The sequence below is a fragment of the Gekko japonicus genome, unplaced genomic scaffold (genome assembly GCF_001447785.1).
Source record: "Gekko japonicus isolate JY-2015 unplaced genomic scaffold, Gekko_japonicus_V1.1 scaffold835, whole genome shotgun sequence".
Lineage (NCBI taxonomy): Eukaryota > Metazoa > Chordata > Lepidosauria > Squamata > Gekkonidae > Gekko > Gekko japonicus.
Genome location: NW_015175997.1, coordinates 680,725 through 696,426, shown reverse-complemented (window position 1 = coordinate 696,426; position 15,702 = coordinate 680,725). Strand labels below are relative to the sequence as shown.

The 15,702-nt window shown below is 45.7% G+C and overlaps 1 protein-coding gene across 2 annotated transcripts in view; it reads left to right on the top strand.

Moving 5' to 3' along the window:
• Positions 1-15,702, top strand: part of SPI1 (Spi-1 proto-oncogene) — a 51,123-nt gene that overhangs the window by 31,929 nt on the left and 3,492 nt on the right. Inside the window, exons 3-4 of one of the 2 annotated variants that reach the window (XM_015426403.1) lie at positions 1,577-1,764; positions 11,505-11,661. In XM_015426403.1, coding sequence (XP_015281889.1) covers positions 1,577-1,764; positions 11,505-11,661 — 345 coding nt within the window. Of the gene's footprint in view, positions 1-1,552; positions 1,765-11,504; positions 11,662-15,702 lie in introns of both variants that reach the window. The other variant, XM_015426402.1, reaches the window with a different exon arrangement.

The following is a 15,702-nucleotide window of genomic DNA, read 5'->3' as shown; positions in this document are numbered from 1 at the left end:
TTCATCCTATGCTGTTAATATTACAAGTTATGAAATGAACTATTCATCTCAGCAGAGGAAGTTATTACATTTTGTGGGTAATTCCACAGTTAAAGATCTGGCACACATGATACTGTACTCATTGCTTCTGTGTGCATATTGGCATCACCATCAGGAATGTCAAGCACTGAGAATTACTGTATTTCTTATCCAGAGGATTGACTTTAAAGTGCTGTAGAAATGAAATGGTCAAGAGGTCTTGCATTCACAACTTTTATTCCTAGAGCTGGCCAACTGGACACTGATGGTGTGATATTACAGAACTTTAGCTGGCCTAGCTGCTATTGTGTTTAAAAGCTATCATTGTATGGAAGTGTTTAAAGGTGCTTAGATAATATGCCTCTCCCATGGCAAGTTAGTTGACATGCGGGGTGCTATAGGGAAATAACTTTTACAATTGCTATGGCAGGTAGGTGGTTTCACTCCTATCTGGAAGGTAAGTTCAGAGGGCAATGCTGGGGGACAGCCGCATGGACCCTTGACCTTTGCCTGTTGGATTCCACAAGGCTCCATCTTGTCTCCCATGCTTCTTAACATCTGCACGAAGCCACTGGATGAGGTCATCTGGAGATCTGAGGTGGGTTGCCACCAAACTCTATCCCACATTTCCAGTGGATCCTAGGGAAGCAATGGAAACAGTTTCCAGGAGGGGGTGAAGGTTAACAAACTGAAGCTTAATCCTAATGAAACAGGGGTGTTATTGATGCACAGAAGGATTAACCTGGGTGTTGAGGAGTCCCTTGTTTGGGATGGGGTTGCACTTCCCCTAAATGAGCAGTTCACAGTTTGCTAGACCCAGGCCTCCTGTTGGATATATGGGTGGCAGCAGTGGCCAGAAGCATCTTTATTAGCTTTGGCTGGTGACCCAGCTGCAGCCTTTCCAGTGTAAAAAAACCCAAAACATCATGCCCTGGAAACATCTAGATTAGGTTACTGCAATGCACTCTATGTGGTGACATCCTTGAAGAGTGACCAGAAAGTACAATGGCACAGAATGCTGCAGCTAAGATGTTGACTGAAGTGAGCCACAGAGAACCATATTACCCCAATCTTGTTACTTTCAAGTCTGATTCAAGGTGCTGTAAATTTTTAAAGCCATATACGTCTCAAGACCAGCATATCTTAAGACCACCTACTCCCATAGGAACCTACTGAACCAGGTTCCCCTGTCATCTGAGCCTATATGGGTGGCAAAATGAGAAATGAGTTGTGGCACCAAAACTGTGGGATTCCCTAAACCAATAATAAAATGACTGCATAATCAGCTGTTTTGTACGACTTCTTGCCATGAACCATCAGGCCTAAAAGCCTACACCGTTTCTTTTCCATAATGAAAGTTGAGATTCTCAGAACACCCAATTGTACCCCAGACATTAGAGTCCATGCTAAAATGATTGTAATTTCCAGTGGAAACCTGGTCCCCAGGGAATGTATCCAAATCCAAATACAACAAACCTCTCAATATTTTGTGAAAAGAAAGGATTGATTCCCCCCCCCTGTTCTGTATTAACAGGTGAATTGCTTTTATGTCCATCAGAGCACTACTGGGAATATCACCCACACCACCTGCACCCCGAGTTTGAGAGCTTTGGGGACAACCACTTTGCAGAGCTCCAAAGTGTACAGGCACCTCAGCTGCAGCAGCTCTACCGGCATATGGAAATTGAACAGATGCATGTCCTAGACTCTGGGATTCCTGCCACACATATTGGTCTCAATCACCAGGTATGGCCAGCACCCAGCTCTATCATAATTCTGCCTAGTGGGTTTTTTAAACACCAGGTTTAGTATGACAAAAACTATGACAAAGAGGTCCCAGGAAGTGGTAATGTGGTAAAAAAGGAGATGCTTGGATGAACACTAAAAATGTGTGTTCCCTCAATTACACCTCCCACTTCAGGCCCTACTGAATACTCATCAGGAATGACCTGTTTGCCCCTGAACCTACTGCCCCCCACAGGCCTGGAAACCTTACCTTCTTGCTGAAGGAAGCTGCCTAATCAGATTCAGGGCGATTTCGCACTAGAGCTGCCTCGCGGCGCAGCCACCGTTTGCCCCGACACTATTTGTCCATTTCACACCAGAGGCTGCGGGGCTGCATTTGACCCGCGGCTTTGCCTGATTTCCTCCGCAGTTTCGTGATCCTCAAAAACCAGGATCACGAAACTGCGGAGGAAATCGGGCGAAGCCGCGAGTCAAAATGCAGCCCTGCAGCTTCGGGTATGAAATTGACATGTTTGTGTCGGGGCAAAGGGCAGCTGCGCCGCGAGGCAGCTCTAGTGCAAAATCGCCCTCAGTCACAGCTGACCCTGAGACTGTCTCTGCAAGGGACACTAAGCTTTGCCACATTTCCCTCACCCCAGCAATCCCTCCTGACCCCCGGAAAGCTGACTCCCGTGGCTGCAGAGTCTTCAAGGGTTAATAGCCACTTAGGTTGGAGGGAGTGAACTGAGGAGGAAGAAGAGAGCAAAATTGTTCCACTGAATGTAGGACAGAAAGCTTAAACTGTATTACTATTTACATGTAAGGAAGTAATCAGGGCGGTGCTAAAATGGTCTGGGACTGCTTCCATGTGGGGATTTTTCCCTGCATGGAATACAGAAAGCCCCCAGATTGAAGGGCAACATAACACTGTGCCGATTCTGAGCATGGCAGATGGCATTCTCAGGGCTTTCCCTTTTAATATGAATACAAAGAAACCTTTTTCCCCTCTGGTTTAAAGGGGGAACTGTTGGGTAATTGAAGACAGAGCATTTGTCTGGACATTCCACGCATAGCCATCATAGGGAGGAGGCAGTGCTAAACTCTGTTTGTCAAGGCTGTGTAACAGTCACACACGTTACTTAATGAAAACCTACTTCTTTTCAGCCTAGGTGGAATAAGGATCTTGGCAAAGAGCTTGGTGAGAGGGTTTGGAGCTTTGTGTTTTCTTTTAGGTCCTCTTTCACCTTATTTCTTCCTTTTAAGGAAAACCTTGTTCAGATGGCCCATCAGCTTTATCTCACCCCAAATATCATAGCAAAGAACGACAACTAATGTTCAGGTGTCTGTTGGTTTTGTAAGGCTCCAGCAACTGACTTTATGCATTATGTGGTGGTGGTGATCTTGAGCAAAAAATTATCGGATGAGGATTATTGAATTGACCAGTATCAGCCTTGGTAGAGAAATTCCTATGATTCCAGAATTACTTTAGCTTAATTATGCGGCTGTGTTTCCAAAACAGCTTTAGTCTATTCTTTTAAGTTTAATCACAGTGGCTAGACTAGTTTACACAAGATACTGGAAATCAAATTCAGTCTCTAAAGCTCATGAATGGGTTGGCAAAATCAAGGCTACTTTACACCATGATGAAACGTACTCTTTTACTGAAGGGACAATGTTCACAACCATTTGAAACCACTTGGGCTGGTGTGATAGCTCCTATTCAAACATCTGGTTAATTCTAATTTTATTACATAGAAGATTGTATTTAGGGTACGGTAGATTTCATTTAGGTTCTTGTTCGTTTTGCTAATCTCTTTTTCGTTTGTCCTATTTTTTTTAATTCACCCTTTTGAGTGAATCATGCTCTGTTCCTTTTGTAAAGTATGTTATAAAATAAAAATAGAACAGCCTCAAAAATAAATAAATAAAGGGCTTTATTCCATTTATTTGCTGATCTGCACTGAAGCATCACAGCACAGATCAGCAGGGAAAGGGAGAGTAAAAGAGGAGGTTTCTGGGCCCTTGAGGGATAATTGCTGTCCTATCTGCGCAAGCACAATGCAGGCAATTAGGGAGAAGTGGGGAGTAGAGGTGATGGTCTCAAGTGGGTGATGTGGATGCCTTTCCCACCCTGACATTTTTTGGGGGGAACATCTTTCATGCCTTGTCTGGAAGCAACCTGGGATACTACTATGGATGGGTAGGTGTGATAAACTTAATTTATTCATTGCTACTAATACAGACGATGCTCTACAACATAAATAAAAATCCCTTTCTCCACCCAGAGGTCATTTCGGGGGGATCACTGGGGATCGCAGTTCCCCCGGGTGAGGTGTGAGGGTGTGGGGCACATGATGAAGCCCCGCCCCTTGCTTCTGGCCGCCCCGCTTCCAGCCCTCATTCAGCCAGGAGGAGGCAGGAGAAGAGGGAGGGTAAGTTGCTCCCCCCCCGCCTCTCCCCACCCCTGCCTGCCTGGGGCCAGGGAGGGCCTTGGCGGGGCTTCCTCGCACTCCCTCCGGCCTTGCAGGTCTACCACTGGGCCCCTGATGTCAGGGTGTGTGGCATATGCTAATGAGTTATGCTAATGAGTTCCCCTAGCTCTTTTTCTACAAAACGACCCCTGTCTCCACCCATGGAGTCTAGGGCTGCCATGTTGGAACTGGAGGCCTTTGCACGGTCTCTTAGCCTCAGTCTTCAGACAGGGCTACCAATGAGTCAGAGAGGAAAAAAGACAGGCATAGGACACAGAGCATCCTTCCTTTCTTCTCTACTACTATCCTTTTGAAGTGTAGATTGCTACTCTTAGGGAAGTTCCTTCTTCCAGCTTGACACCTCTCTCTCTCCCTCTCTCTCTCCCTCTCTCTCTCTCTCTCTCGAAGAAGTCTCCACGACTCTCTATCTTGGCACGAGAGCAGGACACACTTCTTGCATCTCAGGACATCCAGATAGTTAGATTACGTATGCTCTAATAATAAAGCTCCTTATTAGTTTGAATCTGAAGAAGTCTCCATGTATCTTTTATTTTCATACTTGCACACATATGCAGCCTCAGCTACCCACATGGCTTGTGCTGTGCCTGCAGCCAGATATATGCTGCTAAATTACATGAAGATGCTGGAGTAATTTCCCAGCATGCCAGACCCCCCCCCCGGTGGAAGTGGAAGTTCCCTGCTGACAGGCTCTGCCCCCAGCTTCCAATCAGCTGGCTGGTGAGGGGATTTGCCTGGAGAAAGAGAAAGGCCCAGACCTCACTGCTGGTGTCTTACATAGGGTTACCAAGTCCCCCTGGGGGGTGGGGAAACCCCCGCCCGAGAGGCCCGTTCCCCGCTGGCCTGGATTGGGCCACCGGAGGGACCCCACCCCCAAAGCGCGCAACGTGCCCGGCGTGAACACATCACCCGGAGGTGACCTCATCACAGGGGGGCGCTCTATCATTTGAGGGAAAACTCTATGGTTTTCCCTCAAATGATTGTGGCCCCGCCCCCAATGTGCCCAACGCGATGATGTCACTTCCGGGTAATGCCATCACGGCATGCATGCTTCACGTGTGCGCAGGAGGACTCCTGGGGACGTCATGGATTCCCCCCCACTATTTTGTGAGTAGGACTTGGCAACCCTAGTCTTACAGGAAGTGACATAGTCACACCAGCTATGTTCAGGCAATGTTTGGGTATTCAAGCAAAAACTCTATGGTAGAAGCCAGGTTTACCATAGAGTTTTTGTCCAAATAACAGAGCATTGCCTGGTCATCACTGCTGAGATGACATCAGTTCCTGTGCAATGCCAGCAACAAGGCCTGGGCCCTTCTCTTTCTCCAGGAAAGTTCCCACATCCCCCATTAGTTGCCAGGAGGGAGGGACCTGGCAACCCTATTGCAATCTAACATTTGGCAGAGGAAGCGAACAATGAGAGGGGAAGGAGCTGGAGAGGCAACAGTAACAATGAATTAAAATGAAGTGCACTTAGCTGACTATTACCTAAAACCACAATTGAGAACTGGAGTCTATGTGGGTCCAGTTGAGTTTGAATCAAGGGGCTGGAACACTTTCCCTTTTTTCCCTACAAGGAAAGCCTAAAGTGTTTACAGCTATTCAATTTAGAAAGAAAACTAGAGGGGATACATGATAAAAGGTTATAAAAGTATGGAAGACTTGGAGAAAGTGGTAGGAAAACTCCCCCCCCCCCATAACACTAGAACTGAGGGACATGTGAATACAATGATGGGCAGTAGATTCAGGATGCAAAACGAAGTAATTTTTCACTCCATGAGTAATTACACTGTAGAACACACTGCCACAAGATGCGATGATGACCACTATTTATTATTTATTTATTATTTTGATTTATATCCCGCCCTTACCGTGAGCAGGCTCAGGGCGGCTCACAACACAAACACAATACAGGGCGGCTCACAACACAAACACAATACAATCTTAAATAGATCAAAAATTAGTAAATAACAATATTTTAAAACAGTACAATAAAACTAACCTAAACATTTAAAGTGGGCAGTGCAGGATATTAGTTCCAATTCCTACAGCCAGAGCGAATGGTCCAGGGCCGAGGCATAATGATCTTACACAGCAACCATTAGGGAGGCCAGCTGGTAGACGCCTGCTGCCTCAGCCGAAGGCCTGGCAGAACAGCTCCATTTCGCAGGCCCTGCTGGACTGTAATGGGTCCCACACGGCCCTAATCTCAGTCGGAAGCATGTTCCACCAGAAAAGCCCTGGCCCTGGTTGAGGCTAGGCGGGCGTCTTTTGGGCCGGGGACAGCCAGCAGATGACTCTCTGCAGAGCACAAGGCTCTTCGGGGCACATATGGGGGGCGAGGCGGTCCCATAAATATGTCAGTCCCAGGCAGGGGTCATTTCGTAGAAAAAGAGCTAGGGGAACTCATTAGCATAACCCATTAGCATATGCCACACCCCCTGACATCACAGGAAGTGTGTCATAAAGCCACACACCCCACCCCCAACGGTCCCGGCCGCTGCCTGCCTTGCAGCTCCACTGCTGAGCCCCATGAGGGGCCCGGTGGTGGACCTGCAAGGCCGGCAGGAGTGCAAGGAAGCCCCGCGAAAGCCCTCCCTGGCCCCAGGCAGGCAGGGGTGAGGAGAGGCAGGGAGGAAGCAACTTACCCTCCCTCTTCTCCTGCCTCCTCCTGGCTGAATGAGGGCCGGAAGCGGGCGGCCGGAAGCAGGGGGCGGAGCTTCGTCATGTGCCCCGCCCCCATACCTCACAAGGGGGGACTGCGATCCCCCCCTGAAATGACCTCTGGTCCCAGGCCGCATAAGGCTTTAAAGGTCAACACCAGCACCTTGAAGCAGATCCGGTACTCGATTGATAGCCAGTGCAATTGGCGGAGCACTGGCTGGCTAGATGCGCACCCGCATGGACGTTGCAGTCAGCAGGTGTGTTGTCACAACTGGAGTTTCTGGATCAGCTTTGATATCAAAGCTAGCTTTGATAGCTTTAAAAAGATTAGACAGATTGATGGAGAGGAATCAGCAATGCCTTTTAGCCGTGCTGGCTGAAGTCTTGGGCCTCTGTGTCCTTGTTGTGAGCTTTTCAGAGTACCTGATCAACCACTTCAGGAAACAGGATGCTGAACTAGATGAACTAACTGTCCATCTAATCCAGCGTGTGTCTTCTTATGGATTTTTGTATAAACATTGTAAATGATGTGAGAGCATTCTTGCTTCACATGTAAGCAGTCACATGATTCTTTTGTGCCTCAGGGCAGCCTACTGACCTTCTCTGCACTCTCCTTTGCTCTTTAAAGAAATGCATTTTCATTGTCCCAGGGACTTGATCATGGATCCAGATCAGCAATTATTAAGGGAGGGTGAATACACTGCACATGTCACAAGACACTATAAGAAAAAGTGACACATTTTGAACATTCATGTTATTTTGCTACTCAGTACAGATTTGAAACCCACAATATCTTTAATCCAACATACCTTGGAAAGTGATTTCTGCTCTTCTAGTTGAGTTCTCACTTGATGTTACTAGAAGGGGGAAAATGGCTGGTTATTTGAGGGCCAGTGTTCCCCATGTGAATGTTGTCCTGCCCCCTGGTTGGGTGACATTTGCATGGAAGCGGATCACATTGTTTGCCACAACATTTCTGCATTCAGTGGTGCATTTAGGTAATTATATTAATTATAGACTCTGGACTTAATAGCTTTATCTTTATATGTTAATGTATACTTCAAATGTGAAGCACAAAGCAAGCATACAACATGTTTATTTCATCTGATCCCACCATCCCTCAGATAAACACATGTGGTGTAACTAGATTCTGTGCACATTTACTCAAAAATAAATCTCACTGAGCTCCATAGGGATTGCCAAGTAGACCTTGCGGGGGTGGGGCTGCTGACCCTGTGAGCTTGGGCCTTGCCCCAAAGTTGGCCCTGACAGCACCACTACCTGCATTTGACCATGACCAGGATGGTGTGAGATGTAGCCTACTCCATGAGAAGCAAAAAAAAGGAAGATGTGGTGTTCATCTTGGTATATACAGAATACCAATGAGAAATCCAGGTAAATTTAATTAAGCTGTTTTAGCTTCTCTTGGCATTCCTCGCAATTGAGGTGGCAGGGCCCACTAAGCCTAAGGAAAAAGTAGAATGTATAAAATCCAGTGCAGCTTTGAAATGTTATCCCTATGCATCATTTCATTAATTATCTGTCCCAATAGATGCCGTGGTCAGAACATTGTGACTTATTTTGTAATATCTTCAGGACATTGTCACATTGCATACACTGAATTTCATGCACTGGTGCAATCACTTACAAAAAGAAAAAACAGCCAAAATGGAAAAACAATTTCTGACCAGCAAAACAGAAAGAGGAAAGAAGAGAAACTCATCCATTGAGAATGGAGAGAGGAGACAAGATGATACAAATAAGGCTGAGCAAGATTTTTCCCCCTGCGAACTCTCATTTTCTCTTTCTGTTGGTGGACGCCCCTGACACCATCTCAGCACTTGTAAATGTGCTTTGCATATTCCTACCATTTTCTATTCTGAGAGTCACCACTCCTACCCTGCCTTTCTAACTGTTCCTCTCCTCACAATAGACATTACTAAGAATGTACAAAACTCTGCTGAAATTTTTTTACTAGTATCAATAAAGTTACATAGGTTTCTCTCAAAATACCTCAGGCTGCCTGAGGAAGAACCACTAAATGTGCAATGAATTTCACTTCAGACAAAATGTGGTGTTCACCTTGGGATGTACAGAACACCCATGAGAAATTCTGGTAAGCTTAATTTCTTGTAGCTTCTCATGACATTCTTCACAATTCACATGAAGAGGAAGCCCCCAATTCATTACCATTTTTGATGGAAACTGTCTCTCCATTTTTCACTGACCCGTAGGTTTCCATCTCCCCCATTTCCCCTATCACTTAGGCTGCAGTTCTGTTTAACTGTAAAGTGCTCAGTGTGACTCCATGGTTGAGGTCAGTAGTTTTACACTTGAGGATTTGGCAGGAAATGTGCACACGCTGTTACCCAATCCTAGCTCTTCCTACCATACTCATCTCCAGTCAATCTGCCGAGTCACTAACCGCCTGTCTCTGTAGCCTTGAAGCAACCCAATTGCACATACCTTATTGAGGCATTTCAGAAGAACTTGCACACCAACAGAAAAACATCAGGTGTCCGAGGCCCAGCCCACTTGGTGGGATGTCAAGGACAAAGTGCTATTTCTTCTCTTTCAGAATCCAGATTTGCTGCCACAGAACCTAGCAGACACTAGCAAAGATGAGAGCAGCTTTTAAATGTGGTGGAAAACTGATGTCCTTGTACAGAACTTTCAGCAACGTAGCTGGAAAATAATAGTCTTGAAGATGTGTACTCTGCTCAGAGTTGTTCCTACTTGTATATGGTGAAGGGAGCTTTCTCACTCCAACATTTATACTATGAAAATCTTGTTGGTCTCTAAGGTGGTACTGGACTCGGATCTAGCTCTTCTATTGCAGTCCGACCTAGCTACCCACCTTTAACTGTCTGCTCCGAGTACATCTATATATCTAATTCCCAACTTGCCCCCGGAGTGCGGATCGCTAAATTAGCGCTCCGGGGCAGCTGGGGGGCCGGGGGAGGTTTGTGCACACGTGGGCCAGTCCCCACATGTGCACAAAAATAAAAAAAGTTGAAAAAAATTCGGGGGGGATGTTTAAATCCCCCCGAAAGTGCAAGAGCGTCTCTTGCGCATGCGCAGGAGACGCTCTGCGACCTACCGGGCTTGCGTGCGGGGGAAGGGAGACAGGCGGGCGGGCAGGCAGGCAGGGCGGGCGGGAGAGGAAGGACCGGCCTCGCCGCCGCCGCCTTCTGGGAGCCGGCCGGCCGGCCGGCTGGCTGGCGGGCAGGCGAAGACTGGCCTCGCCGCCACCGCCGCCGCCTCCTCCTCCTCTTTGGAGCTGGCCGGCTGGCTGGGCAGGCAGATGCGCGGGCGAGGGCAGGGAAGTACCGGCCTCGCCGCCGCCGCCTTTTGGGAGCTGGGCAGGCGGGCAGGCGGGGGAAGACTGGCCTCGCTGCCGCCGCCTCCTCTCCGGCAGGCAGGCAGGCAGGGCGGGCGGGGAGGACCGGCTTCGTTGCCGCCGCCGCCTCTTCGTAGCCGGCGGGCAGGCGGGCGGGGGGGAGGACAGGCCTCGCCGGCCGCTGCCACCGCCGCCGAGCGAGGGCAAAGCGGGGGGAGGACAGGCCTCTCCGCCTCGGAGCCGGGCGGGGGGGTACCGGCCTCACCGGCGCCGCCTGGGGGAGAACGAGTGGTGGGGGAGAGGAGACGGAGCTCTTCTCCCCCCCCCCCGCGAGTATCGTGGGTCTCCCTCTTGTGTCTTCTAATTCAAAATATTACATTCTTTATCCTTCAGCACAATCAATGAGAGTGGGGTTTCATGCCAGTTTTATGGCGGCAGAGAGAGGGGAAATAGCTATGCACAGCCTGAAGGAAGTTCCCCTTTCTCCGAAGGGGACAACAAGGAGTTATGACTGACTTTTTGTATACGAAGACTGTGATTCTGTTATCTCATTTAAATGGATATTAAACTGCTATCAAGATGTCTTCTGTACATCTGTGCAGGACTGCCCTTCAGTTACCATCCCTGTTTCTAGCATAAGAAACATCGGGCGATTTCTCACTAGAGCTGCCTCGCAGCACAGCACCGTTTGCCTCGACACAAACATGTCAATTTCACACCCGAGGCTGCGGGGCTGTATTTGACTCGGGGCTTCGCCGGATTTCCTCTGCAGTTTCATGATCCTCAAAAACCAGGATCACGAAACTGCGGAGGAAATCGGGCGAATCTCCGAGTCAAAATGCAGCCCCGGAGCTTCGGGTGTGAAATTGACATGTTTGTGTCGAGGCAAACGGCGCTGTGCTGCGAGGCAGCTCTAGTGAGAAATCGCCCATCAACTACCACAATAGAAGGATAAGCCATCTCTGCTGTAGACATTCAACATCCATTCTCAGTAGCAGAGAGAGAAGCTACCTCACAATTATTGTTTATTATGGCATTAGCATAAGTTTCTTACCATTATTCTTATCTTGCATGGATTTAGAGAAATTTCTTCCTACAGTTTTGATTTTGTTAAGACATCCTGAGCATGCTGGTGAACACTAGGATACAAATGTAATCATTCCATCAATCAAAAGTCCCATAAGTCCCTTTGTTTTTGTGGGCAATACACTCACTGTCTTCACTTCTCTAACATTCTTCATCTCCAACACTATTGTTGTCTCCTACAGGTTACCTACGTGCCTCGCATGTGTGTGCAATTTTCCTCTCCTCACCAGCGCAGTTCTGATGAAGAAGATCTAGAGAGACGGAGCCCACCATTGGAAGTATCAGATGGAGAGACAGATGTTGGTGAGCCTGGTCCTGGAATTATGGGTGGAGAAGCAGGTCAGTAGATAATAAAACAACAAAGAGACTTACCTTGCCTCACCCTATCTATCTGGTGTATTTTTGTCTCACCCTTTCTGTAAGTTATCCTCAAGACAGCCCTATGGAATAGATTATGATAAGAGAGAGTGACTGGCCAGGGTCATCCTGTGAGTTTCAAGGTTACAACGTGGTCCTAGTCCAGCAGTCCATTCATTACCCCACACTGGCTCTGCCCTTATTTCCTGTTCTATCCCTGTCTGTGACCAAACTTCCCACATCTAACTGTACCATCCAAAAAGCCTCCTCTTCTCTTAAACAACTCTCTTGATACTCTTTCGCTCTTATACTTTCTCTCTGAATTCCTACATGGTTTTTTCTCCTCTTTTTTCCTTCAAACTTATCTTTTCTGTGAAGATTTTGGCTTAACCCGTTAGCCAGAATCCCCAATCTCAATTAAATTTAAGTATATATATATATTTCTTGACATTATTTGTTGTTACCACAGTCTCTGCCCTCCCCCACTATTGAAATATAGACTGTAAGTTCCTCATGGCATGGACCTGTCCTTTTCCCTTGTTGTGATACTTGGTAAAGGTTCATCTACAGTTCAAAGCACATGCTGAACATGCTGTAGCTTTAATAATGTAAAAATGCTATGATTAACTGTTCTGTAGGAGGACAGTCCAATCATCTGTTTCAGCGGAATCCGTTAATCTGGAGGGTCAGTCATCTTTTCTAACTAAACAGCCAAACGACATCAAAGTTCAACAAAAAAAGCCAGTTTACATAACTGAAAAATAAGCCATTTAACATTACTGATTACTGACATGTTGATTAATAAGCCATAAAAATGTCTACATCTTAAAGTTGAGAGTCCTTTACTAGGAAGTGACCCGCAGGAGGTCTCACAATAACCTAATAAATATGCAGGGTATCTTCCTGTGTAATCACAGAGCAGTGCAGTGGCATAAATCTGTGCATGGTTCACACATGGATTCCTGGAAACTGTTCACCTTTATCATTTCTCTTTCTCTCAAATACCTTTAAGAAGCCCCTTAGTCCAATCTTTGTCTGCCATTCCCTTCATGCACTAGTTATTCTAGCATTCCAGGAACCTAGAAGGTTGAACAGCTAAAACATAGAACAAAAGACATCTGTTTATTACTAAGTGCACAGTAACTACAAATTAAAAACTTATGTAGAGTGTACATAAAAACAGAGAGGGAGTGGGTATCACATTACATCCACATAGCATACAGCAACAAATGTAAGTTACGTGTACAATAACAAATGTAAGCCACGCGTCTTATCATAATCTACTATATTGGTTACACATATGATAACCACTAGGCCAAATGTGTTTCAGCCCAGAGGGCTGTCTTCAGTGGTCTAAACAATAACAACACACACTACAAAATATAAATATGAAACATTTGTTCCAGGCCAGGCAGGTTGTGTACGAATCAACGGAATAGTGTAGCTCCAAATAACAGTTATAAAGTTTTTATGTCAATCAGGCCTGCATATATTGAGGAGCCCACACCGATTCTGTCCTTGGCCATTGCTCAATTCACCATGTGAATCCATGTGTCAACCAAAAGTGGAGTCCAATAAAAATCTTTGCCTGCCATTCCCTTCACGTACTGGTTATTCTAGCATCCCGCCTGCCCTTCCAATACACCATTACCTAATGATTTCATTTTCTTCTGTAAAGGAAGAGAAGAAGAAGAAGAAGAGATTGGATTTATACCCCGCCCTTCACTTCCCAAAGGTGTCTCAGAGCGGCTTACAAACTCCTTTCCCTTCCCCTCCCCACAACAGACACCCTGTGAGGTAGGTGGGGCTGAGAGAGCTCTTTCCAGAGCTGTCCTTGAGAGAACAGCTCTTGTCAGAACTACGGCTTGCCCAAGGTAATCCAGCCAGGTGCAAGTGAAGGAGTGGGGAGTCAAACCCGGTTCTCCCAGATTAGAGTCTGCGCACTTAACCACTACACCGAACTGGCTCTATTTGGTTTTGTACTAAGCTACATTAGGCTCTCAAGTCATTGGATGCATACCCTGGCCTTAATTAAAATGTTGTTTTAAAGTGTTTTAACCATATTATATTAAGTTGTGATGTAAACCGTCCTGAGCCTGCTTGTGGGGAGGGCGGTATATAAATCAAATAAATAAATATCTGATACACGTCTGGATCTTCTTCAGTGATGGGTTATTTTTTCAGCAGGTTTCTGAAAGAGGCTCTGACTTCAGAGAGCCAGTTTAGTGTTGTGGTTAGAAGCATGGACTCTAATCTGGAAGAACCGGGTTTGATGCCCCACTCCTCCCGATGCAGCTGCTGGTCTGACCTTGGGTCAGTCACAAGTTCTTTCAGAGCTGTTCTCTCAAGGGCAGTTCTCATGAAAGTTGTCTCAGCCCCACCTACCTCACAGGGTGTCTGTTGTGGGGAGGGAAGGGAAAAGAGATTGTAAACTGCTTTGAGACTCCTTCGGGTAGTGAAGGGCAGGGTATAAATCCAATCTCCTCCTCCTCCTCTTCTTCAGAGCCAGTAATTGTTACATCTAGCCATTTTGTGATGTGTTTGAGGGCACAGGTAATTTGTTACATCCTAGACTCTATATTTATATTGGATGCTAATCTATCAATACAGTCTTTACAATTAGATTGTTAAAATGAAACAAGTTATTAGTCCAGCTTCCAATGAGGAATTATCAGAAATCTGTTGAACTTTACTGAAGCACTTACAGAATTTCACATGGATAGTCAGTATGTTTTTGAATTTTAGGTGAACCAATTCTTTATTTCAATATATGGTATTTGAGTTTAAGGGTAAAGGTAAAGGTTCCCTTGCTCGAAACCCAGTCGAGTCCGACTCTAGGGTTGCGGTGCTCATCTCCGTTTCAAAGCCGAAGAGCCAGCGCTGTCCGAAGACGTTTCCATGGTCATGTGGCCGGCATGACTAAACACCCAGGCACACGGAACGCTGTTACCTTCCCAACGAAGTGGTACCTATTTATCTACTTGCAATTTCTTGCTTTTGAACTGCTAGGTTGGCAGGAGCTGGAACTAGAGACGGGAGCTCACTCCGTCATGCAGCAACCCGGGTAGATGGTTCAATGTTAACAACAGCAACAACTCATTAAAATTATTTTTTTTTTTTTTTTGGTTTAAAGTTTTATTATTTTATAAAAAAAGTAGTACACAGTTATTTTACATCCATTTGTGTTACATTACATGTCAGAGTCATTTTCCTTTAATTTTTACATTACCAGTTGATGGTCTTGTATTTCTGTTTCTTTTACCTATTCTAAATATAACTTTTATATTACAGTTCTATCTGGTCTTCTATCCATTTATATATTCTGTCCCATCTTTTTTTATGTACCGTCTCATTTTTGTTTTGTATCTTTAGACTTAAATCGTCCATTCTGGCTAATTCTAATATTTTATTTAACAGGTCTTCCCTTGTTGGTAAAGCATCTAGTTTCCATTGTCGGGCTATTAACAATCTAGCTGCAGTTATAACATAGGTAATAATAAATGCATCCTGCTTATCATATCCTTTCGGAATCATATTTAACAGATATATTTCTGGCTTTAGGGCCAAATTTTTACCCAAACTTTCTTGGAGCACCTCCCTTACTAGTTTCCAAAATGTTTGTGTTTTGTTGCACTCCCACCACATGTGGTAGAAGGTTCCTTTAGAAACTTTACATTTCCAACATTTGTTTGAGTACCCCTTGTAGCATTTGGCCAGTTTGTCGGGTGCCCAGTGCCATCTGTGGAACATTTTATAAACATTCTCTTTGTAAGCTACCGCTCTCATATATTTAACAGATTTCCACATACTCAACCACTGTTCTTCATCAATTTCCCCTATATCTTTTATCCAAGTGATCATTGCAGTTTTAACATTTTCATCTTGTAGGAAATCCTTTAATAGAAAGTTATACAGTTTCTGGACTAATTTGTCATTTGAGGACAACCATATTTTATCCAGTTCGTTGTTTTGGTCTTCAAAGCCTCTAATCATGTCTTTCTTGTATCTATCTCTTAATGTCAT